The sequence below is a fragment of the Vicugna pacos genome, chromosome 23, assembly GCF_048564905.1.
Source record: "Vicugna pacos chromosome 23, VicPac4, whole genome shotgun sequence".
Taxonomy (NCBI): domain Eukaryota; kingdom Metazoa; phylum Chordata; class Mammalia; order Artiodactyla; family Camelidae; genus Vicugna; species Vicugna pacos.
Window position 1 is genome coordinate 8,697,228 of NC_133009.1, and position 26,056 is coordinate 8,723,283.

At 51.6% G+C, this 26,056-nt stretch overlaps 1 protein-coding gene across 4 annotated transcripts in view; it reads right to left on the reverse strand.

Annotated features, from left to right (window-relative positions):
* The window catches only part of LOC116277792 (adhesion G protein-coupled receptor B1-like), a 219,441-nt gene that overhangs the window by 52,702 nt on the left and 140,683 nt on the right, over positions 1-26,056 (reverse strand). For 2 of the 4 annotated variants that reach the window (XM_072948445.1, XM_072948446.1), the window contains exons 1-3: positions 11,861-12,008; positions 9,858-10,648; positions 4,025-4,932 (exon numbers count right to left, since the gene is read on the reverse strand). In XM_072948445.1, the coding sequence (XP_072804546.1) occupies positions 4,155-4,757 (603 nt within the window). In that variant the 5' untranslated portion in view covers positions 4,758-4,932; positions 9,858-10,648; positions 11,861-12,008 and the 3' untranslated portion in view covers positions 4,025-4,154. Of the gene's footprint in view, positions 1-4,024; positions 4,933-9,857; positions 10,649-11,860; positions 12,009-13,491; positions 13,582-26,056 lie in introns of those variants that run through there. The other 2 variants (XM_072948444.1, XM_072948443.1) reach the window with 2 other exon arrangements.

A 26,056-nucleotide genomic window follows, 5' to 3' on the forward strand; every position in this document is an offset into this window, starting at 1 on the left:
GGCAACTGCTGCAGAGTTGAGTCTTTCAGGATAAACTCAGGTTAGGCCGCAGCTGCTACAACACCCATTATCTCAGGGCTGGTTACCTCGCTGACCCAGGTGGTGAGAATGTGGTGGGAGGAGGGGGCGGAGAGGAGGGGTCAGATCAGGAGAGGCCAGGCAGGGGGCCACCGGCTCAGAGGACAGACTGCCCCCCAGGCCTAGACATGACCCTGGTCACACACTGAGCCATGAATTTCACCACACACTGACCTCTCATCCTGGACACACGGTGCCTGGCCCTCAACACAGACAAGTCCTGTTCCTGCTCACAGACCACCGCCTGACCTTGGCCACACTCCCAGCAAGGAGGGACACTCAGCAAGTGGTGGCTGCTATTTGTTATCGTCGTTCCATCTTTAACATGCGTCCCACTCACAGCTGCCAGCTGACCAACGTCATTCAGAGTAATGCATCCACAATGAGGGATGGTTCGCAAGGAATCCTGGAGCCCACAGGGCTGGGCAGAGGCTCTCAGGAACCCTTTGCTGGGTGGCCTATGAGGGGGCAGCAGGAGAGTGGTCAAGGCTGGGGGGTGGGCTGCCCCTCCAGGACTAGAAGAAAGCAGCCATTCTTCCCTGGCTCAACGCCCCCTCTGTCTGGAAGCCTCACTTCCATCTCATTACCTGACAAATAGAGTGAATTAATGGTGGCCAGGCAGCCTTGGCCACCCAGCAGACAGGGCACATGGTAGGAGGGATCCCAGCTTCCTTCCCACCCTGGCGCCCCAGCCTGGAAGCTGTGGCGTCCCTGGTCCCTGTGGCCCCAGTGAGCCTGGATGAGGACCCTGGGAGAGGCCCTCATCCTGCTAGGCCTTCCTGCTTCCTGGGCAGAGCTCTCCCCAGCCCAGCAGGTGGGGCAGCAGAGGCACTGGGTCATCCCCTGTCCATTCCTGCCCTGTCCTCACTCACCAGGCCAGTTCCCCAGGCATCCAGGACGTGCTCCACTTCCTCTGGGGCATGGGAGTTCCTCCTCAGTCCATTACATGGATGTGCAAATGAGGACCACAAGGGGATAGGACAGCTCTCTGAATTCCCCCACCCCAGCCCCCATGGGTCCTGACTTGGGCCATCTGTCCAGAGGCAAGAAAACGCAGAGAAAACTACCATCAGAGGGAGAGGGGCAGGGAGCTGAGAGGTTGGGGGAGCGGGAGGGCAGCTGCAGAGGTGCCGCCAGGCAGGGACGGAGGTGGAGGAGAGGGGACACTTGCTCAGGCCCAAGAAACACTTCCCAGCCACATGAGTGCTGTGGCCATGTCACATTTAGACAGGACAGGTGGACACAGGGCTGAAAATGGGCCATGCTTTGGCCTGGGCCTCCTGCTGGCTCCCAGCTGGGCTGGGGATGGAAGGACACATGTGACCCAGCCTCCCCTAACCAGTGTGAGGGGTGAAGCTCCCTAGCAGAGGCTCAGCCAGCAAGATTTGGGGCCAAGCACCTGCCTAGCTCAGCTGTGTCTATTCTGAATGACTTCTGGACCTCTCTGGTCTGTGTGCCACCCCACCCTGACACATATGCATGCATGCATGCACGCACACACACACACACACACACACACACACACACACCCCCTCCCAGTAGAGTGCTGTGCAGGAGACACCCTTCGTGGGACCACCTGGTGACAAGAGCTGGCTCTGCCTTCTGTCTTCCCCTTGCAATCTGTGTGACCCTAGCTGCTACCTTAACCTCTCTGTGCCTCATTCCAACACATAAGTATTAATCCAGGGCCTCTTGTGTGTCAGGTTTCATCAGCCAGCAGGACAAACTCCTCTGTCCTATTGGGGGGTACAACATGTCAAGACAGAGAATAAGGACACAGGAATTATCCAGTGTTCACAGGTAATGCCATGTGGGACGGGAAAAAGACACAGGGTGCAGTGACAGTGTGGCTCGGGCTGCTGCCACTTCAAGCAGCATGGTCAGGGGCTCAGGATGACCAGGACATGAGCAGCTGTGGGAAGGGGCGGTGTGGGTATATGGGTAAGAGTGTTCCAGCCCAGGGAACAGCCTGTGAAAAGGCCCTGTGCAGGTGGCCACCTCGCTGAGGAGCCATCCCTGGGCTGCTGGGAGGTGTAAACTGGTTGACAGGCGGTGCTTCCCGCACAATGGAGACACTCAGACGCGGCTGCGGTCACCACCACCAAGGTGATGTTTACTCTGAAGGTCTCAAAGCATCAAGGCCTTCGGAGTCCCGGGCATGCGCACGGGGGTCTGATCTGTCTCTGGGTCGGGTGACCGTGTCCTGTCCTGCAGTCGAGCTCCCTGCTTCAGAACATGGCAGCCCCAGCGTGCACGCCCTGCAAGCCGTCTTCCCCCAAGGCCCCCAGCCCTGCCACACAGCCTCAACACGCACTTTCTCACAAATGCTGAAATCAGCCAACACACACACTCACACGCAGTAGATGTGGGTACCTCCCATGCTCACACACACACACATACTGACATGCTAGAAGGGGGCAGGCGTGACCATGTGCACACACGTGCCCCATGCACTGCACACATTCACACACACACACCCCCCTTGTGCACACGACACCTTGGGGGAAGGAGGGGAGTTGCCCCAGCCAAGGTGGCAGTGACCTCTGCCTTGCCCAGCCCGAAGATCTGCCCTCAAGCCTCCCACCCTAGCGCTGGGAACCCTGATACATGGATGTAAGATCGGGATTTTCTGATGTTTCCTGGATGCCACACCTGCACCCTCATCCCGGGGATCTCGCCACCTCTTCGCTCCTCTCCTGATCCTCTCCGGGAATTCGCTGCTTCAACACGTTTCTAATCTGAGGTCCTCAGCCTGGGGGCCATCAACAGAAACAGGTCCAGGATAACTGGCTTCCTTTGTAACCCCACTTAGCTTATTTTGTGCCTCCACAGATGCTACTCTGGGGAATCCATCAGTGCCACTGGCTCAGGAGAGGCCAAGGGCCCTGGACCACGTCACCTGGCCCCGTGATGACCTGCTCATAGGAAAGCCCAGCCCAGACTGGTTCCTGCTGCCCTCCCTGCCCTGGCTAAGGCCCCAGCCTCCCGAAACATCCTGGGCTTCCTGCAAAGGGGGGACTCCCATCCAAGTGTCTGCCGGGCTCCCTACCTGCCCTGCTGCCAAGGAGGCCGGTCTGGGGTCCCAGTCCACTGATCACACCCTCCTGCACAGGTGCCCCTCTCACCAAGGAAATCAAACGGCTAAGAAGGTGGCCTGTGCCCCAGCCCCTCCTTGCTGGGACCCGCCCAGCACACTGGTACACCCGCCTTTCCCTCCGGCAGCCACGAGGTTTGCCCGCACCTCTTCCAGAATCTTAAAACACAGAGCCCTGACCAAGTCAGCCCGACTGCAGATGACACGCAGCCCTGACACCAGGCACCCCACACCCGGCACCTAACACCTGCTTCTTGTGTTTGGGTGTTAGCGCCTCCTCCCTCCCCCGACCCAGAAGGCAGCACCAGGACACAAAGGACTTTCCTTGTGCCTCTTCACTGCTCCTCGTCCCTGGCACCAGAACACCTCACAGGAGCTGCGGAACTAGCTGTAGGATAAGGATTTATGCGGCCACAACACATGCAGCCCCAAAACTGCATCTCCTGACCACACATCCCGACAGCCCATTCTCCTCATTTTGCCCTTATGTCCCAGGAGGCCCCTGTAGACCCTGCCACAGGCCACAGCAGCCTACAGCCCCATCAGAATAGTCCTACCTGCAGACTAGAAGGGACCTTCCCCCAGCCGGAAATGAAAAACTCCCTCATTCCGGGAGAAACCAGACCATCCTTCCCTGAAGACTCAGCAAGCACCTCCCAGTGTGCTGGCACCACGCCCGGCCCTGGGGGCCACAGGCAAGCACCTTCAGGTCCCTATTCTCACAGTGCAAGTGGCTTCCCCAAGGGTGCCTTCAGGGACGGGTAGCCAGGGCAGACCTGAAAAGGACACCCTCTCACCCCTGCCCTCTGCCCAGAGGGCTGCCCCCTAGGCGTCTCCCCACCGGTGACTCACCTGGAGCACATCCCGGCCCCGTTCTGGGTCAGGCTGGTGAGGCAGTTCTCAGGGCCACCAGCCACATCGCTGTGGTTATGGTTGCCTATGACCAGGTAGTCAACGCAGTTGCTGCTGTGGTGAGAGGGCCTCACCTGGGGCTGAGGTCATTGTCTGGTGGCAGCTGCTGTCCCTTCATCTGCAAGAACTGCTTGCTGGCCTGCAGGAAGGCCAGGGGCCCCGAGGGGTTGTAGAGCCTCAGCACCTCATCACAGCTCTCCAGGCCCAGGTAGCTGGGCGTGGACTCCAGGAAGGATTCCAACTGGTAGATGCAGATGCTGGCAGGGCTGCTGCAGGTGGGCACCTTGGCCACCTTCATGTAGAGCCTGTAACGGCGCGGGTCCAGCTTGCACAGGGTCCAGGTACAGCACGAGGTGTTGGCGGGGAACTCAGAAGCCACCAAGAAGTACCCAAAGAACTCGCCCTGCACCAGCATGGGGCATGGCCCGGTCCCAGGACGAACATTCAGCCTCGAGGCCACACATGGCTGACACCCCAGCAGCAGCAGCAGCAGCAGCAGCAGCAGCAGCAGCAGCAGCAGCAGCAGCAGCAGCAGCAGCAGCAGCAGCAGCAGCAGCAGCAGCAGCAGCAGCAGCAGCAGATCAAAAATCCATAGGGCACTCGGGCCAGCAGCCTGGCCCCTCATCCTAGCTGGAGGGGCCGCCAGGATTCTGCTGGCTGGGCAGCAAGGCATGGGCCAGGACTTGACATGCCAGGGTCCGGTGGCGAGTAGGGCCAGGCTGGACTAGGGACAGGTCACAGGGCTCTGAGCAGAGGCAGGAAGAAGAGAGGGCTTCAGGTGACCAAGGGGGCAGCACTGGCTCATAACATCCGGGGCCCAGATGGCAGCCTGGGGTTGCCAGCAGCGACTGGAAGAGAAAGCAAAAGAGAGGACTGTCAGCCGCATGGGGAGGCTGGGACTCGTGCATGCTAGGGACGGTGCCCACCCCGAGCTTGGGGCCCTCACACAGGCCTTGCATCTGCTCTCAAGCACCTGCACCTGCTCTATGTAACTGTCTGTCACCTGCCAGTGTGTTCACCTGTAGGAGCAGGAGGAATGTGAAGCCAGGGGCCCGGGCACGTCCTCTCCCACCTAGGCCTGGGTGAGAGTAGTGGACAGTCCCTGCCAGGGCCGCAGGCCACATGGGCCTCGGCTGTGCCCATCTGGACAGACAGACTGGCATGGGCCCCCTGCTCTGGGCCTGCCTGCAAGCCCCGTGGTGACCATGGGGCCCATTCCCATATCTGGGTCTCTGTGGCCTCTCTGACCTTACCCCTCCCCAACCCCATCTTTCAGGGAAGGATCTGTAAACCCAGCCAGAGGGAAAGCAGGACAGCGGAGCAGAGGAGAAAGGTCATTGCAGCCATCCCACAGCCTCCCTGTAGCCTGACTCTCTGAACCTCAGCCCATGTGGCTGCAGACTCTCCTCCCATTTCTGCTTCCTCACATAAAAATTGACCTATTCTTTGGGGAATGAAGGTGGGGTCAGACCCCAGGTCTCTGGCTGTGACTTTGACATCCAGATGCCTTCTCTTGGCCCCCACCCACCCTCTTGCCTGTCACAGGGCCCCTCAGGTACCCTCTTCAGCCTCCCACCTGAGCTCCTAACAAGCAGCTCCCCTCCTACACCCACCATCCAGATTCTCCTGCAGCTACTGGGTCCAGGCTTCTGCCTGGACTGACCCCTGCATCCTGCCTTGGCCGGGTCAGCAAGGTTGCCCTCCCTCCATTTCATGGTGAGGAAACCAAGGCTCAGATGAGGTCACAGTAAGAAGGTAAGAGTATCTACATCTAAACCCCAAAGACTGACCCTAATCTCATGACCCTGGGGTCACCTGCCCTGCACCAGGAGAGGGTGCTGGCTGTGTGCCAACCGCTCACACCCAGGGGAGGGGGGCAGCTCCTGGCCCAGGTGAGCAGGGATGCAGCAGAGCTGTCCTGGCCTCAGGAAGACAGCACCGCCCTTCCTGGACTCCCCCCCACATGAACTCTGGGAAGTTCCTTCTGCTTCCAAGCCTCAGTTTTCCTACCCTTCCCAAAGCCCCTGGCCGGCCATCACCCCACACAGCACCGAGGCAAGCGACCAAGAAGGGAGACTGCAGGCTGTGCCCCAGAGCTGGCCCGGCCTCCTGGTGTTGGCACCTCCGCTCTGCGGACCATGCACACACTGGCCTCCTGCCCACAGGGACTCCTTGCTTCTTGCTGCCTGGGCCCAGCTTGCCGGCGACATAAGGTCGGTTACTGCTCTGCAGTCCTCTCCTGGCGTCCATCCTGACAGGTCTGTAGGCACGGCGAGAGCCGAGCGTGGGCGGCCTCCAGCTCTGAACGAACCAGGCCAGGACGGCTGCACTCGGGCTGCCCCTCTCATGGTTGTGTGGGCTTGGGACCGTCCCTCACCTCCCAGCCTCAGTGTCCCCATCTGCAAGGTGGCAGTGAGGCTTCACGCACTCAGCACAAGGGTAAGAGCGGGACCTGCTGGTTTACCCAGAGATGAGGCCGGAGGGGACCCCAGGTGGGGAAAGGCCAGTTGGGGATGCTGGGTCACCAGGGGTGGCCCTGTGGGGGCTCTTCAGTGCCAAATGTTCATTCCTCTGAGGATGCAACTTGCTAACTCGTGATGCTGCCCCACCAAGCAGTACTGGGCAAACTTGCACTTTGCCCCTATCACTGGGAATCCCGTTCTTTTGCCTTGCCTCTGGGCCATTCTAGGGGCAGTCTTGGTGGTGGGCAGACACCTGCCCTGGTTTCCTCATCAACGTTTGGGGACAGAGACCGGGGACCAAGGTACCAAGGCCAATCACATACCTGGGAGGGTGCCCGCTCAGCCTGACGGCAGGGTGGCAGTGGGACCTGAAATCTCACCTGAGCCTCAGCCCCAGCTGCAGCACACGCTCCCCTGCACTCAATGTGGGACCTAATGTAGCCGCCAGCCCCCAATCCAGGGCCCCAGCCCAGGAACAGACCCTCTCTGATGTCCTGGAGAACCCCAGCAGAAAGCTTCATCACAGTCCAGTGCCTCCCCCAACACCACTCTAAGTGACAGCCGCTTCACTCTGTCCTGTCCTCACTATGCAGGGGTCAAGGCCATTTCAAACTGAGCATTTCCCTCTGAGGGGCCTGTACAGTCTCAGATGACCCAGGGTGGGCCCACACTCTTCCCTCCTCATCCCAGCCCCTGGCAGCCCACCCCACAGCCCTCCTGTCTGGAAAGCAGCTACAGCCTGGAGTGGACGCTCGGATTGTGTGCTGGGGGTGAGAAGGTGGTGGAGGCAGGTGTGGGCAAGGCCGCCTCCACCAAGCTGTGCACTCGCAGGCCTGGAGCGAACAGCAAGGCTCACGGAGGGAGGGGACCACCACTGGGCTCCATCATGTTCCAGGCGCTGGATCCCCACAGCAGCAATCCTGGGGGCACCTGCTACGGCTCCACTTTGCAGATGAGTACATGGGGGCCATACAGAAGCCACCCTTGTGGGGACTCCCAGATCCTGGGAGCCCGAGACAGGATCCAAGCCCAGGTCTGTTGGACAAGTCCCTGCCCTCTGCACGGCCTGGCACTGCCCCAGGACAGGCATAACCGATTTGAAGTCTGCCCCTGTCCCAGGGTCTATGGGAGCTGGACCGACTCGAGGCCCTCCTGACATCCCTGTGGAACAGCCTCATCTGCACAGGCTCACTCCTCTCCTTCAGCCCATGTCGGGGGAGCCAGGCCCACCCCGTCCTGGACAGAGAACAAGAGGTGGCAGTGAGCATTAGAAGCAGGACAGCACCCGAATCAGAACTGCCCCTTGGAAAGCCCGCCCTGGCTGCACAGGGGAGCAGGCCTTCGGGAGGAAGGAAGCAGGGGGAGGATGCTCAGGGCACAGAAGAGAGAACCTCTAGCCCCAGCTGGGCTATGGTGCATGGCGGGACCCTGAGGAGGTGGGAGGTACCAGTGCGGAGGGAGTTCAGGTGTAGGTCAGGGCAAAGCCCCGTCAGGCAGCCACGCCCCTAGGACTGAGGCTCTGGACAGAGATTTCAACTGCTCTTGGGGCCAGAAAACAGCCCAGAAGAGCCTACCCGTGAAGTTCTAAAACAAGGTTCCTTGGAGCCGTGGGTCTCCACAGCAGGGACCGTCCTCTAGAACTTGAACCACTCCACGCCCTGGGCACTGGGGCAGGCTCTGCAAGAAAGCGGTCCCACTATGAGGCTGAGCACCATGGAACTGGCCCGCTCCGCCTCTTCTGGCTGGATCTTGGGACAGAACTAGGCAGGGTCCAAGGCGGCCAGCACGGACAGCTCCTGCACCCTCCCACCTGCCAAACCTGCCGGTGCCCTGCATCTCTGCTCCTCAGAAGAGCCCTCCGTACTCTGCTCCATTCACCTCCTCCCCACCTGCCAAGGATCAGTACTACCAGCACGCTGCCCGGGGAGGTGGGGGGAGCTGACCTCCACCTTGCCCAGCCCGAAGATCTGCCCTCCCGGTCTCCCGCCCCAGCACTGGAGGCCCTGAAAGATGGCGGGGTTTTTTGTTGGTTTCCTGGACACCACTCCTGCCCCCTCTTTCCAGGACTCTGCCACCTCTTTCCTCCTCTCCTGATCCTCAGCTTTGGGGCTATGAACAAAATCAGGTCCAGGATAACCAGCTTCCTTTGTAACCCCATGTAGCTTGTTCAGTGCCTCTGCAGATGCTACTTAGTGGAATCCATCAGCCCCACTAGCTCAGGAGGGGCTAAGAGCCCTGGACCTCATCACCTGGCCCCGCGATGACCTGCTGGCATGAAAGCCCAGCCTGGCCCCTGCCGCCCTCCCTGCCCTGGCTGCGGCCCCAGCCTCCCGTGATTCCCTGGGCTTCCTGCAAGGAGAGCTCCCCTCCAAGGGTCTGCAAGGCCCCCCACCTTCCCTGCTGCCATGGAGCCCGGCCCAGTGTCTCAGCGCACTGATCGTGCCCTCCTGTGCGGCTGTCCCTCTCACCAAGGAAACCAAACTACTAAGATGAACTGTGCCTGAACCCTTCCCTGCTGGTTCCAACCCAGCATACAAGCACCCAAGTCTTTGTCGCCGATGCCCACAAGGCTTGCCCGCACCTCTCCCAGGAACTTGAACACAGCCCCCTGACCAAATGAGCCCCTAACTAGGGGTGACACACAGCCCTAACACCAGGGGCCCCACCTCCCCCCACCGCATCTTATGTTTGGCTGTTAGTGCCTCCTCCCTCCCCTGACCCGAAAGGCAGCTCAGGACACAAAGAACTTTCCTTGTGCCTCTCCTCACCACTCCTCGTCCCTGGTACCGGAACACCTCCCAGGAAATCAGTAACTAACCAGCTACTGGGTAAGGATTTATGCAGCCACACCAAGTGCAACCACCAAACTGCATCTCCTGACAACATTTCCCGACAGCCCACGCTCATTTTTTCTCCCACCTCCCAGGAGGCCCCTTGCAGACCCTGCCACAGACCACAGCAGCCTGCTAACCCATTAGAATCGTCCTACCTGCAGAAGAGGAGGGAACTTCCCCCCGCCAGAAACGAAAAACTCCCTGACCCTGGGAGAAACCAGACCCACCCTTCCCTGAACACTCAGCAAGCACCTCCCAGTGTGCCGGCACCACGCCAGGCCCCTGGGGGCCAGAAGCAAGCACCCCATGTCCTTATCCCCTCGGTGAGCCTGCAATGAACATTTCTCTGTGCAACTGGCTTCCCTGACGGAGCCCTCAAGGACGGGTGGTCAGGGCAGCCCTGCAGTGGAGGCCTTCTCCCCAGTCCCTCTGCCCAGGGTGCTGCCCCCCACGGATCTCTCCCCAGCTATCACTCACCTGGAGCGCATCCCCGCCACATCCTGGATCACATGGCCGAGGCAGTTCTTAGGGCCACCAGCCACGTCACTGGGGTCACGACCGCCCGTGACCAGGTGTTCCATGGAGAAGTAATCGCTGGAGTGGAAGGAAGTGCTTGCTGGCCTGCAGGAAGGCCAGGGGCCCCGAGGGGTCACAGAGCCTCAGCACCTCGTCACAGCTCTCCAGGCCCACGTGGGTGCGCGTGGAATCCAGGAAGGAGTCAACCTGGCAGATGAGAACGCAGGCTTGGCTGCCTTGGCCACCATCGTGTAGAACATGCAGCAGCACGTGTCCGGGTTGCGTAGGGTCCAGGAGCAGCACGAAGCTTTGGCGGGGAACTCAGCGACCGCCAACAAGAACCCAAGAACTTGCCCTGCACCAGTGCAGTGCACAGCTCGGCCCCACATCTGCCTCCACGGTGACACACACCTCGTGCCCTGGCAGCAGCCGCAGCAGCACACACACCTCGTGCCCTGGCAGCAGTCGCAGCAGCAGTAGCAGAAGGAAGATCCAGAGGAAGCCCGGGGCAGATGCCTAGCCCATCATCCAAGCTTGTGGGCCCGCCAGGGTTTCACAGGCTGGGCGGGCAGGCACGGGCCAGGCCCTGACATACCAAAGTCCAGAGGTGAGTGGGGTCGGGCCAGGCTGGGACCAGGGCGCAGGGGCTCTGAGCGGAAGCAGGGAGAAAGAGAGGGCTCAGGAGACTGAAGAGGGAGCAGTATCTCCTAACATCCAGGGCCCTGACACCGACCTGGGGCTGCCAGCAGAGGCTGGAAGAGAAAGAAGCAGACAAGGGGACTGTGGTGGGGAGTCTCGGATTCGGGCTGCTGGGGGCAGTTGACAACCCCGGGCTTTGGGCCCTGACACAGGCCTCGATCTTTCTTTCAGGCAACTGCTGTCTGTACCTGTCTGTCTGCCACCTGTCAGTGTGTCCAGGGGAGCAGGGAGCCAGGGGTCCAGGCACATTCTCCCCGATGGGAGCAGTGGGCAGCCCCATCCAGGATCATAGGCCACAGGGTTCTCGGTTGTGCCCAGCTCGACAGACAGACTGGCATGGCCCCCAGGGCTCTGGGCCTGCCTGCAAGCCCCATGGTGGCCATAGAGATCATCCCCACTCTGGGCCTCTCTGACCTCACCCCTCCCCAACCCCGTCTGTCAGGGAAGGATCTGCAAATCCAGCCAGAGGGGATGCAGGAGAGGGGAGCAGAGGAGAAAGGTCATTCCAGCCACCCCCCACCCTCCCTGCAGCCCCACCCTCTCAACCTAAGCCCATGTGGGTGCAGGGAACCCTCTCATCTCTACCTCCTCACAGCAGGAGTGACTGGTTCTATGGGGGATGAGGGTGCGGTCGGACCTCGGTCTCTCGCTATCACTTTGACATCCAATTGCCTCCTCGCTGTCCCCACCCACTCTGCTGCCTGTCACATGGCCGCTCAGGTGCCCCCTTGAGCCTCCCACCTGAGCTCCTGCCAGGAAGCTTCTCTTCCTTCGACCCGTCCCACATTCATTTGCACACACATTCATTTTCATTTGGAAACAGAAGAAAAGGAGGAAAGAGGATCCAGGCAACGCCTGTGCTAAGGCTCCTGAGCGGCCATTCAGCCTGTGAGTCCCAGCACAGCAGGACCATCTAACATCAGTGCCTGCAAGTAAGAGTTTGTTTTCTCCTTTTAGCATTTTTATGGTATTCTTTTTTCTACATTTATCACGTTGACTAGAATGTCTGTGAACCTTGATTAATAACAATGATGGACATGTGCCATTCCTGATTTTACTGGAACAAATGGAGAACTACTTTATCACAGCAATGGAGACCATGCACCACGGGGTCAGACTGTTGGCTTTAATCTCAGGTGCTGGTGCACTTACCAGGTATGGACGCAGACAGGTGATTTAATATATGAGTCTCCCTTTGCTCATTTATACAATGGTGAATGATTAAGGAAAGTGGACTCTTGCCTCCTCTACACCATTGGTCTTACCGGAATGCTTTCTTCTAGGCGGCAGCACTCCAGGCCTGGCAGCACCTCTATAACCCGGTTGGGGCTGAACAGACACAACAGCTCAGTGAACAGCTCTGTGACACAGTGAGACATTTGCAGCAATTCTTCATTTACATGGAGATCTTCTCTGAAAACAAAAAAAGGCGAGAGAGCAGCATAACGTAATCACATCTATAATTAAGGCTACAGATAAGAAGTATGTTACCTTAAAACCAAGACCACTTTTTGGCCAGGTGAAAGTGCAAATTACATCAGAGACCTTCTAAATCACATTCTTTCTCACTTTACATGGAAAAACAATCTTCAGTAACAATATTCAGTGGTGGCACCTCTAAGTCGTATTCACACTACAAGGTTAATTTTCTATAAAAGGAATCTAATGGTGTAGTTTCCTTGCCTAAAAAACTTTAGTCATTCTCCAGTACACAGAAGCTTCAGTATATTATTTCTTAGCTTTACATATTAAATTGTTCAATGTAAGCCCCAAAACCTATTTTCCAGTCTCTATACTTCTGACTCCTCCCCCCGACACACTATTTATAACTTAATCTTCTACTATCGTCCCCACATCATCCTCTCAATGTGTGTTGCTTTGTGCCTTTAAGTGTCTGCACACCCAGGACCCTTCATCTAGAACCCCTTCCCAATTCTCTGCCTAGAAAACTGACACCAATCATTTAAGCCCAGTCCACGTGTACCTGGGAACTCCTGTCTGACTCTCTCACACACTCTATCCCTCTCTCCTCTTGTTCCTGAAACACTTTTTTCCGTATGTCTGGTGTAGAGCTTTTAACACTCTACTATGCCTATACAAGTGCTTCTCTGCTCTATATGAAAAACTAAAAGAAAACATCGTGCACTTATCTGTGCCCCCTAGAGCCTAACACACTGTGGTATATGGGGGGCCACAGTCATGCGAAATGAAGTGTGTGAATGAATGAGCTCCGTACCTCTCTCTCTTATGCCAGCTGCCTCCCATTCACGCTGTGGTTTCCATCCCGTGTACGTGTCTCCTACTACTATTATTGCCACGCGGGGACCCTGGGTTGTGCTACGTGTCCCTGTCACTGTCCTGTTTCCTATCTCTGTCACTCGTGGCCACAATGGTAGGTAGCAAGCACAGCCCTCCCGTGGTGATGATGAGGGGAATGCGAGCTCCGTGACACAGGGCTTCCACCTGGGCCTCTCACTACTCAACATTAATACAGCTGTATTCTAGGGAAGGGTTGCCAAGAAAAATTGTAGTCATCATTAACCCTTTCTGAGGATGACGGAAGTCTCAACAAATAACATGAAACCCAAAGAGAATACCATTGCAGCTACTACAGCAGAAGGTATTGGGGCTCTGTGGTGACGGTGTCTAGGGTGAGTGCAGGTTCCAGCTCCAAAAATTTCTCTTATGCACAAAGACGAGCACCCTCATGTCCAGACTCAGAGTCACAACTGCTCCCAAATACACACACACACACACACACACATACACGTGTAGAAACTGCTACTAAAAGGAACTATCAACTGAAGAAATTATCACAATCAAAAGTTCTTCAGTGCAGGTTCAATAACTGTCTTCCCACTAGATGTTCTTTCCCAATATATTCTGTAAAATTTACCTGAAATTTTTTAATGACTGTTTCAATCTGTTCAGAAAAGTGAGTGGCAACCAGCACTGCAGCTTTACCAGGCTTCAGGGACACAAGTTCCTGGAATGAAAGACAAAGGTAAAATGATCTTTAATGCTAAATTTAAATACAATTTCCACAGATGTGCAGCATGAGCACCTACTCCAAAATTTTCATGAGCTTCTACACTGCCTTTCAGGAGACCTCAATACAGGGCCTCAATTCTAATGAAAAGCATATTGCAAATAAGAAAAATTTTAAAGTACCATTCAAAAAATCAGATTTTGATATAAAACATAATTCAGAATTCTTAGAAAATCAAAGCACTAAACATTCAGGATTTCAGCGATGATATCTACAGGATGAAAAGGAAAAAAAAAACTCCCCAAATTCCCCTCAGGGAATTTCACCCTTGATATTAAAGTAGTAACTTCAAAGACATGAAAAAAAGAATATAGTTGTGATTTCTCTGACTAACAATTCTGAAATTTTACTTCTGATGCCTGGTGGACTTTGAAATCAGAAGTGTCTTAAGAAACTAACTTAAGGTTGACCATTCTACGTAAGGCCTATTTCTGTCAAATTGAAGACTTTCAATCTGCCCTCCCCTTGAACTTCCCTAGATACCACTGGCTCTCCTTTTCTTCTCCAAACTCTCTTCATACTTGGTTTCTATGACCCTATTCCACCTTTTCACAATTGCATATTCTATTGCTAACATGCAAAGATTGTCTACAGAGCAACATGTTATATTGTCAAATAAAAATACAAGATATTGTGGCTGCAAAACTTATGATAAAAATAGTAACTTTGTAGATAAGAATTAGCTGACAGAAATAAGTGTAGTTTACACCACTTTTACGCAATCACCTCAAAACAGAGAAGGTAGTATCACAAATGAAAAAGAAATGTTACTATTGATCTTCAGACATTGAAAAGAAACTATTATGAATAAACTTGTGTTGAGAACTTGAAAATTTAAACAAAATGGGTAAATTCCTAGAAAAATATAAATTACTAAACTGATGTAAGACATGGAAAACCTGCATTGATTTTTAACCACTAAAGAAACTGAATAGTCAAAAATCTACCCACATCGAACACTCTAGGCCCAAACAGCTTCACTGTTAAGTCCTCGCAATCATGTAAGGAAGGAGTATTTCCAGCATTAAATCTCTTGTAAAAAATTGAAAAGAAGAAACTTCTTCAGCTCATTGTATAAGGCTAACAAAATTTTGATACTAAATCCAACAGAAGATAAGAAAAGGAAAATTACAGATCAATCTTAATCGTGAACACTGATACAAACATCCTAAATAAAAACAAAATCCAAAATGTATAAAAAAGATACTACATTAGGATCAAGTTACAGTTATCCATAGAGTTCAAGGCTGGTTTAATATCCATAAAATTTACAATGAAAATATAATAAGGGAGCAAATGTAATAAAATTTACTCTTGAGGAAAACTGTTAGCATACAAAAAATAGAAGATTTCCATAAAAAAATTGTAAATACTGCACATGTCAGAAATAAAAATATTTTAAATATTAACAATACCACTATTGTGCTAAAAAATGTAAAGTTGTGACAGTAAATCTAACCATCTAGAGGTGAAAATCTCTACAGAGAAAATTATAAAACTTTATAGAACGATAACTGAATAAAGGGTTATGCCAAGTGGTCATTAAATAGAAGATTCACAATGTAAAGATGTCAGTTGAAATTGAAATTGAATGACAGATTCAATGCAATCCCTATCAGAACTGTAAGGTTAAAAAAGTTTCTGGGGGGGACTTGACAAGTTGATTCCAAAATGTGTTTCGAAGTATCAAAGGTCAAGAATAGCCAATACTCTCCTGAAGCTATCAAGACTTCTAATAAAGCAACAATATTTAGGACAGTGTGGAACTAATGTAGAGACAAAGCTCAATCAAACAGAAGAGCGCCCGTAAAGAGACCAAGCATGTAGACCCTTGATACACTCATGGTAAGGCCGCAATGCTGGGCATGGGGAAAGGCAACCTTTCATCACAACTGCTGCTGGGAGAACTGGGCATCCACATTTTTAAAAATTAGATGGACCTCTACTTCACACTATATACAAAAACTGCTTTCAGATGGATCTAAGATTTAAAGATGAAAAGTTAAAAAAAAAAAGAAAACTTCTACATAATGAAGGAGAAGTTCTCTCCTTTGATATGGAAACAAAAAATTATTCTGACTACTTCAGAAAAAGAAAAAAGCTTTTATTAAAAAGAACCACAGAAAAAAGCCACAGAGAAGATATTTGCAACAAGCATCAGTCACAAAAAGACTTCACATCCAGGTACATAAAGACCTCCTACAGATTAATGAGGACAAGAGACATTCCACCAGAAAAATGGGCAGAAGACTTAAACAAGCACATCACAGAAAGGAAATTTAAACGGCCAACAAATATAACCAGGCTACCAATCTCATCAGTAATTAAGGATACGTAAATTTAAAATGTAATGAAATATTGTATCATTACACGTATACTAGATTGATAAGATATTTAAATCAAGCAAGAAAATAGAGCTAATGGCAGGGGGAGGCGGGCTGCCCTAGGGAGCTGGTGGATTTGCCCCAGGCTCCTGTCTCCCCCACACCTGGCTTGCAGGCAGCCTTTGCTGCCCCCAGGGGCAGGACACACATTTTCTGATTTGCTTACTGGAGGCTGGTGAGATGTGGTCAGCTGGCAGCGGTCAGGTAGCCCCCAACCCCCGCCTCCACTGCACCCTGCCCACCTCCCAGGAGCAGGCAGACAGGAACATGTGTGTCCCACGACCTGAGGCAGCAGAGGCCACCCCCAAGCCAGGCCACAAGGCAGACTAGAGCAAAGAGGCCAGCTCCTCGAAGGCAGACACCCTCCCCCCGCTGCCCCCTGCTCCCTGACTGCACCACGCCCGCCTCCTGGGAGCTTGCTGACCTGGGGACCTGCCTACAGTGAACCTGGGGCAGCAGAGGCCACCCCTAGGCCAGGCCACAGGGGAGATGGGAGCAAATGACTGATTCGAAAGGGCAGCCCCCCTCCTGCCGCCACTGCTGCTACCATCCTTCCAGCCCCCTGACTACACTGAGCCCATGGTCTTACCAAAGTGGGTACAGAGGGTACATTATTTCAACATAGTAAAATCAATAGCAAACCTACAGCCAGCATAATACTTGACAGTGAAAAGCTGAAAGCCTTTCTGCTCAAATCTCGAACAAGACAAGGATGCCCACTCTCACCAGCTCTATTCAGTACAGTATCAGAAGTCCTAGTATAGCAATTAAACAACAAGAAGAAACAAAAGGGATCCAAGTTGGAAGAAAAGAGGTAAAACTGTCATATGCAGACGACATGGTACTATACACAGAAAACCCTACAGGCTCCGCAGAAAAACTGTAAGCACCAAGGAAAGAATTCAGCAAGGTAGCAGGATCCAAGATCAACATATACAAATGAGTGGCATTTCTTTACACGAAAGGAATAATCCCTTTTAAAACTGCATCCAAAAACATAAAATACTTAGGAATAAATCTCACCAAGGAAGTGAAAGACATGCGGAGACCTACAAAACAGTAAGGAAATTAAAGAGGACTTAAAGAAATGGAAAGATATCCCATGTTCTTGCATTGGAACAATTAATATTGTTCAAATGGCCACACTGCCCAAACCAATCTACAGATTTAATGTGATTCCCCATCAACTTACCCAGGACATTTTTCACAGAATTACAACAAATTATCCTAAAATTTGGAATCACAAAAGACCCAGAATTAACAAAGCATTACAGAAGGAAAAGAATGAAGCTGGAGGAATAACCCTCCCAGACTGCAGACAATACAACAGAGCTGCAGTCAAAACAGCATGGTATTGATACAGAAACAGACCTATGGTTCAATGGAACAGAATAGAGAGCCCACAAGTGAACCCACAAACTTCTGGTCAATTAATCTTTGACAAAGGAGGCAAGAACATACAATGGACTAAAGACACTCTCTTCAGTAAATGGTGTAGGGAAAACTGGACAGCTGCACGTAAATCGATGAAATTAGAATATTCCTTCACACTATCTACAAAAATAAATTCAAAATGTCTAAGACTTAAACATGTAGACAACACACCATAAACCTTAGAAGAAAACATAAGCAAAACATTACCTGACATACATCTCAGCAACGTTCTCCTAGGGCAATCCACCCAAGCAACAGAAATAAAAGCAAAAATAAACAAAAGGGGCCTAAGTGAACTTACAAGCTTTTGCACAGCAAAGGAAACCATAAGCAAAACAAAAATGACAACCTACAGAATGGGAGAAAAAATCTGTAAATAATTCAGCTGACAAAGGCTTAATTTCCAGGATACATAAACAGCTCATAAAACTTAATAACAAAAAACCACCAATCCAATCCAAAAATGGGCAGATCTAAACAAGCATTTCTCCAATGAAGACTACAAATGGCCTACAGGTACATAAAAAATGTTCGGTATCACTAATTATCAGAGAAATGCAAGTCAAAACTACAATGAGGTATCAGCTCACACCAGTCAGAATGGCCAACACTCAAAAGTTCATGAAGATAAATGCTGGAGATGGTGTAGAGAAAAGGGAACACTCTTACACTGCTGGTGGCAATGTAGTTTGGTACAACCGTTATGGAAATTCCTCAAAAAACTTAAAATACGTAACCTATGATCCAACAATCCCACTTCTGGGTATAAATCTAGAGGGAACTCCAATGTGAAAAAAAAACCTGCATCCCAGTATTCATAGCACCACTATGTACAATAGCCAACACATGCCAGCAACCTAAATGAAGGAACAGATGACTAGATAAAAAAGTTGTGGTATATTTATACAGTGGAATACTACTATGCCATAAAAAAGGATAAAATAATGTCATTTGCAACATGAATGGACCTAGAGATCATCATTCTAAGTGAAGTGAACCAGAAAGAGGAAGAAAAATACATCACTCATGTGCAATCTAAAAAAAAATAAAAGACTATGAACTCATCTACAAAACAGAAACAGACTTGCAGACTTAGTAAACAATCTTATGGTTACCAGGAAAAGGGGGCAGGGAGGGATAAATTTGGGAGTTTGAGATTAACAAATGTTAGCCACTATATATAAAAATTGATTTAAAAATGTTTCTTCTGTATAGCACAGAAACCTACGTTCAGTATCTGAAAAAAACCTATAATGGAAAAGCTGCTACAGCCACCAACTGAGGAAGCAAATAAAAGGAGAGTTAGTTATCCTGGGCTAGAGCCGGGTCCTCGGAAAGTCCTTGTCCAGCACTGACGCTGCTCCAACTGCACTGGGCCCTCCTCCCAGGACAAGGCTGCCATTAAGACATGTGTTCTGTGAACCTGTGGTCCTAGAGGCCACCCTCAGGAAAGACGGGAACAAGTCACCTGCTGGGGGAGGACACCACCCCTCCGAGCCGCCGCCCTCTAACCGCTCCGCCCCAGCTTCCCGGCAGCCCGCTGACCTGGAAACAAGTGTCCTGCGCACCTGGGGCAGCGGCGCGAGAGGGGAGCTGCCCATGTAGAGGGGATTGATCTGCCCCCATCTCCCCAGCGGCAGGGCCATGGGGCGGCCTCTGCTGCCCCAGGCCAGCCTGCACCCGCACAAGGGAGCGCGGGGATTTGGTCCCATTTCCCTCTGTTGCTGCCGCCCCGATTGCACACGACCGCACCCGCGCCCGCCTCTCAGGAGCACACTGACCTGTAACCTGGCTCCCGCAAACCTATACGGCAGCAGAGACCGCCCCCAGGACAGAACACGGGGAAGATGGGAACAAATCAAGATACAAAGGGCAGACCTCCTTCCCTGCCGCTGCCGCAGATGCCACCGCCCCGCACCCTAACAGCAGCAAGTCGCCTCCCAGGAGCAGGATGACCACGAGCGATGCACCCCGCAAACATGGGGAAGCAGAGGCCGCCCCAGGACGCGGGGGAATAGGGAACAAATACAGGGGCTTTCATGGGGCAGCCCCCACCCAACCGCGGCCCCGCAAAGGCATGGCAGCTGCCACCCGGAAGCAGGCCACGAACTGAGGGCCGCTAAGAGGTGCTCCGGGGCCCTTCTGCGCCCTCCCACCTCCCGGGGGTAGCCTGCTTTCCCAAACCTGGGTGGAAGCGGCAGCGAAGACGCCGGTTCAGAGACTACTAACGGGGGAGGGGGCACCCGCCTCAGGGTCCTAGTGAGCCGCGCGGCAGGGCCTCACCCACTCACCCCTCCCTGTGCGCCTCCCCAGCTGCGCAACGCAGGCCTCACCCGCCGGCTCCCCGACCTGCGCGCCCCCACCAGCGCCCCTTACCTGTCCCGCAGTGGCAGCGGAGAGGACGGCAAGCGGCGGCCAAGTAGAAGGCCCACGCCGCCTTCTACTTCCGAAGCTGGTCCCAGGAGCGCCCGGCTCCCGCCTGGCTCCCACACCCTCTGGGTGGGTCCCGCGTCCGCGCGTGTGTGCGTCCGCGCATGCGCACCCCTTCTCCTCCCCCCGCCCCGAAGCACAGACCCTTGGGCTGGGGCTCCTACTGTTCCGGATGTGGCGAGTGGGGCCCAAGCGTGGCCAGGTGGCGATGAGCAAAGCTGAGTGGGGCGGTGGAGTGGTAGGGCACCCTCTGCCCGCCCAGCCATGTCTGCATACCCAACAACCCTACTCGGCCACCAACCAGGTCCTGACACTCAACCAGAACCACCACCGTCTGGGCCAGGCCACACCCCCCACCCCCACTCCCCCTGCTTGCCTCCTCCTGTTAATGACCGTCCCATCCCAGGCCAGGCCCAGCCGTCGACCAGACCCCCCAAGATGGGGATTCCCCTCACACCGTGGTCCCAGTCCCAGCCAGCACACTCCACCCCTCTAAGGACTAACCTATATCCCCCACACCCCAAGCTCACCCCTCGTGCCTCACCACAGGACCCCCAACATCCCGAGATGGTCCCCTTTGCCCCTCAGCTGGGTCATTTCCACTCCGATCGGCCCCTTACCCCTCAGCCTGTCCCGCCTCACCTCAGGATCCCCCTTCAATCCAAATGCACCCCTACCCTGAGCTGACCCCCTCATCCCTCACCCCTCACACCGCAGGTGGGGCAGGGAAGTCCGGGGTCCGGTCACATAGAACTGCACCCAGCGGGGGATCTGGCACAGCCAGTGTTGGAGGCTACAAGGGCTCTGTGTGCTAGGCTGAAGGCGCTTCCCGTTCCCACCCAGGCTCCCTGATCCCAGCCCTAAGAACTAGCCAGAGATCTAGCAGGAAAATACTGAAGTCAGAGAGCAGAGCAGGGCTCGGGGAGGACATCTTGGAGGTTCGGATGACCCAGGGCACATGAAATCAGGAAAACATGAAACTGCCAGAACACTGACTTCCACACCCTGCCTGCCCCACCCATGCAGAGATCCACGCACAGACAGGAAAATGTAGCAAGCTTCGGAACTATGCTAAGCAGACATGGACCAAATCCTAGAAGTCAGGCTAGAAAACAAAAACGAAAATAGAAGAGTGAAGCCGTGACATCAGCAGCTATGTGACATTGGTAGGGAGATTTCAAAGAGTCATTCCAGGGCTGTTACAAAACATACAAAACAGTCCAAGAATTGTAGGCACACTTACAGATCTCAAAAACAAAAGGTCAGAATCCAGATGACACATCAAAATCTAAAAAGTCCAGTTTTCAATAAAAAATTAGGAGCTATGCAAAAACACTGGAAAGTGTGAGCCATACTCAGGAAGAAAATCGGTTAACAGAAACTAACTCTGATGGGCCAGATGCTGGATTTAGCAGACAACAACTTCAAAGCAGCTGTAATAAGTATGTTCAAAGCATTCAAGAAAACCAGAGAAAACGTGGTAACAAAGGAAAATATGATAAAATGATTTAATGATAAAAGCACTAAAAGGAAGTTTTGGGGGTAGAAAGCACAATGACCAAAAGGAGAAATTGACCGACTGGATGACACAGCAGCTCTGAAACGGCAGAAAAAAAGAATCACTATACAACTTCAAAACTGCACAATTTCTATCACTCTCTATCCAGAGAACAGAAGAAAAAAGGCTGAATAAAAATAAAGTCTCAAGTACCTGGGAGACAACATTAAGCATACCAACACGCATAATGGGAATTCTGCACCATGCCCACACAAAACGGAGGGAAGAGAAAAAAGGGTCAGAGAAAGTACTTGAACAGATACAGCCGCAAACCCCAAACTGGATGAAAAACATTAATCAACATCTCCAAGAACCAACCAATCCTAAGTAGGATAAACACAGAGATCCACATTCCACACACATTAGACTGAAGCTGTTGAAAACCAAAGACAAGCAGAAAATCACGAAAGCCACAAGAGGAAAAAACACACAAAATACGATTATGACTTCCCCTGAGAAACAATGAATGCAAGAAACCAGGATGGTGACAAATTTAAAGTGATAAGAAGAAAAAAATTCTATCGACTAAGAATTCTAAATCCAGCACAACTATCCTTCAAAAATGAAGGCAAAATAAAAACATCCCCAAATACACACATACTAAAGACATGTAAATCCAACATCTATACTTACATCAAATGCGAATGGCCTAAGCATCTCAACCAGAAGGCAAAGCCTATCCAGCTGGTTTAAGAAAATGCAAGAGCTAACTAAAAGATGCATAACAAGAGACAAACTTTAGACTCAAAAGACATAAAAGGCTGGGAGTAAAAGGATGGAAAAGGATCCATCATGTCAACAGAAATCATTAGGAGAGCTGGAGTGGCTATACTAACATTACACAAGATAGACTTTAAGAAGTGTTAATAGAGACAAAGAGGCACATTTCACAGTGAAAAATGGGTCGACCATCAGGAATATGTAACAATTACAAAGCTACGACACCTAATAACAGAGACCCAAAACACATGAAGGAGACACTGATAGAAAAGTAAGAAGGAGACAAACCCACAATGACAGCTGGGGATCTCAAAACCCAGCCTGCAACAGCTCATGCAAGTAGACAGAAATCAGTAAAGATACAGACGACTTCTACAAGACCACCTACCTCCTTGACCTCAACAGACGTTTACAAAACACCCTCCTGTGTACCTCTTCACTGACCATTCGCCTGTATCCTTTTTCCTATACTTTATAACACACCAGCAAACACAAATAAATGTTTCTCTGAGTTCTGCGAGACGCTCTAGCAAGTTGCTTGAACCCAAGGAGGGAGCTGTGCAATTCTGCAGCTTCTCTATGAAACAGTGAACGTTGCTTCTACTGATGCGATGGCAGACATGAAGCTGTTCTACAGGCAGGGACCCCCACCATTTCCTCCCTGGGACCAGCCCCGAGCACCTGGAATCTGCACTGAGCCACCGGAGGACGTGTCCTCTGTGTAGGGATGGCTGCTCTCCACCACCACGGGCTGGGAGGACAGGCGGCCACTCTGAGTCCGTGGTTATGTCCTCCAACTCAGTGACCCAGAGCTCCAACCACGTATCAGCCACCTGTGGGAGGAAGCGGGGGGAAAAGCCAGAAGACGTCAGGATGCCAGCTCTGATCCAGATCTTTCTGCAGGGATGAGGCAGAGTGGAGCATCTGGGAGACTGAGAAATCTACTTTTAATCAGGGCTCGGTTTCCTGACCTTTACAATCAAGACAGCCCAGAGCTCACAGAGATGCTTGGAGCGACCTAGGTACAAGTAGCCAGGAGGCACCTGACACACACAAAATACCCAACACATACCAACCGATGAAACAAAAGGCCTCTAATGACAAGAATTTCTCCTAATACACAACCTGGTGAGGGAAGTCGGCCTCAGGAACAACACTATCAAGCGAAGCAGCAGCACGGTGATAAAAATGACCCAGATCCTAGAAGGCACTGGGGTCAAGCAGGAGAGGAGAGGCATGAAGAGGAATGACCAAGCCGTCCAGGTCAAACAGCGGCAGACTGTCTGAAATGAGGGCTACAAATACGAGCACACCTGGGGGTGTCTCTTGACCAGAGACATTGAGGGTCAGCCTCCAGTACCACATTCTCCCTACAATCCATAATGTTGATTGCATTTTAAAACTTTAGTTATTCACACCATTGGAATGGTTAATACTGCTGACTATAAACTCCCTGACTGCAATTTTTAAAAACAAATGAGAATGTTATTACAGTAGTAACACAGTAAATGCCAACTTTCTTAATTTAGAAAAAATAAAACTATTTTCTATTCTGTACTTTTCAGAAATAAATGATTGTTTTTATCTATTTTTTTCTCTCATCACATCAGATAACAAATAGATTAGCCTAGTAAGTAGTTTTACTAATGACAAACTAAGATCACTGCCATCTAGGCATTATTGTTATAAATTCAAATGTTTCTCTTTTTTAAAAAAAGCCCCCAAAATTAGGTCAGTGTAGGACACAGGAGTACCATCTTGCCCGTGGGCCAGGAAAGTTGGAAGACAATCCCATCTTTGTTTCTGTCTCCCCCTGAATCTGAGACATTGACATCATCAAACCTTAATGCACCGCCCACCAGGGGTCTTCTGGGGTTTGGGGTTTAGACACTTTCCCTGCCAAGCCAGTCAGACCCCCAGGAGAGGCGAACAAGCTCTGAGGAGAGGGTGACAGAGGGGTCACAGTTGTGGTTCTGCCCTAAGAGTGCACAGGATCCGACATCGTTTCTCCCACCCACCAGCAACCCAATTGTCTTTGAGGCACTTAACGACCTCTCAGGGCCTCAGTTGCCTTATCTATAAACAAAGGGAACACCTGTGTTCCATACTGAGCGAACGCACAGAGAACCAGGCCTCGTAGCTGTGGGTACAACAAATGTGGGGCATTACTACTTTAGATCCGAGTTCTTCTCATTCCATCCTTTCCTCTCACAAATGCAGAAACCTTGTGAAAGCAGTATTTTCCTTATGGCAAGCCACCTTGATGTAATCTCTGAGAATTAGCCTCAAAAAATTAGAAGTAGGAAACCTACCACTTTGTTCTTCCTGAATACAATTAAGAAATAACATGCCCCTAAAACAGCTCCAAAACCGTAACTATGATTTCAAGACCACTCAGCCATACTTAAGTACTTTGGTGGTGGTGGTGGTGATATGGAACTCACAGAAACACTGACGACACACCTGCACAGAGCATCGGCCTCCCTGACACGGCCAGTTCTGAAAAGGCAGAGAACAAGGCCACTGATAAGGAAGCCCAAGGGCTTCTGGACTGCTCAGTTCTATTTCTAAGAGATATTAACATAGAACTGACCGTACACCCTGGACTAGCCACATGTGGCTACTGAAATTTAAATCCATTAAGAAGTTAAATAAAATGAAAACTTCACTGCCTCAGGTGCACCAGCTACATTTCAAGTGCTCAACAGCCTATGTGGCTGGTGAGTGCCAGGTACAGAACATCACCACGGCCGCAAGTCCCACAGAACCCAGTGTTAGCAAATACTAAAACCTATTTTAAATAGTTAATAGTTAAAATACTGTGGCATTAAAGCATAAAACTTAGATTAATGGAACAGAAGAGAGTCGATAAAGGGACCCAAATACACACTGAAATTTAGAATATGCTAAAAGTGGTCTTCAAATGACTGGGGAAGAAGAAGGATGATTCAATAAATGATGTTGGGGCAACATGTTCACCATCTAGGAAAATATAAAGTTGAATCCCTACTTCATCTCTCAAAAATGTAAATTAAGAACAAATTAAGTAATAAAAACAATTAGAAGCAACCTGGGAGAATTCTTTAAACAGTATCATGTTGGTAGTGTATTTTCAGCAGAATACAAAATCCAGAAGTCATAAATGAAAAAAACTGGCCGATCCTACTTTGTAAACATTAGACATTTCTAAATTCTAAAATATCAAATTGATTTCAAAATGTTAAGTGAGAATCAAGTGCAGCACAGGAGACGGAGAAGGGACTCATGTTTCCCAGGAGCCCTTCAAGCCCAGGACGGGGGCAGCACCTCCCGCCCACCCACCCGCGGCTCACCTGCGGGCAGGCGGTGCCCATGCCAGACAGCATGGCCAAAAGCACGTCCCTGCCCTTGTCCCCCATCCGGCTGCACACAGACGGCTTGAGCAGGTCCAAGGTACGCGTGTTGTCCGTGCCCAGCAGACTGGCGAACTCATCCGAGGACTGATGTTCTGGGCCTGATGCTTTAGTTTGGCTTTCAACATCCTAAAAAGTCCAACAAATAAAATCAGGAAAGATGTGTCCAGAGATAAACAGTCACCAGTTTACCCATAAACTCCAAGGATACATGATGACGGCGGAGGAATAAGGGACCTGATAAGGCATTTAACACCATGAAATAAGACATGACAGGCCCCTAAAATCGCCACCACCACGTACTACGCTTTCAGGACCAAGTAACTATTTTACAAATTACCCACAGCAGCTCTCAGAAGGAATGACAATTTACACTGTGATCAAGTTCACAGCACAGCTGTTCCTTATAAGTGGAGACTTGGAATGAAGTCACACCACATAAAATCTATCCCCTGCTCCCATCCACAGGGGATGATGGGAGTTTTCTCATTTGA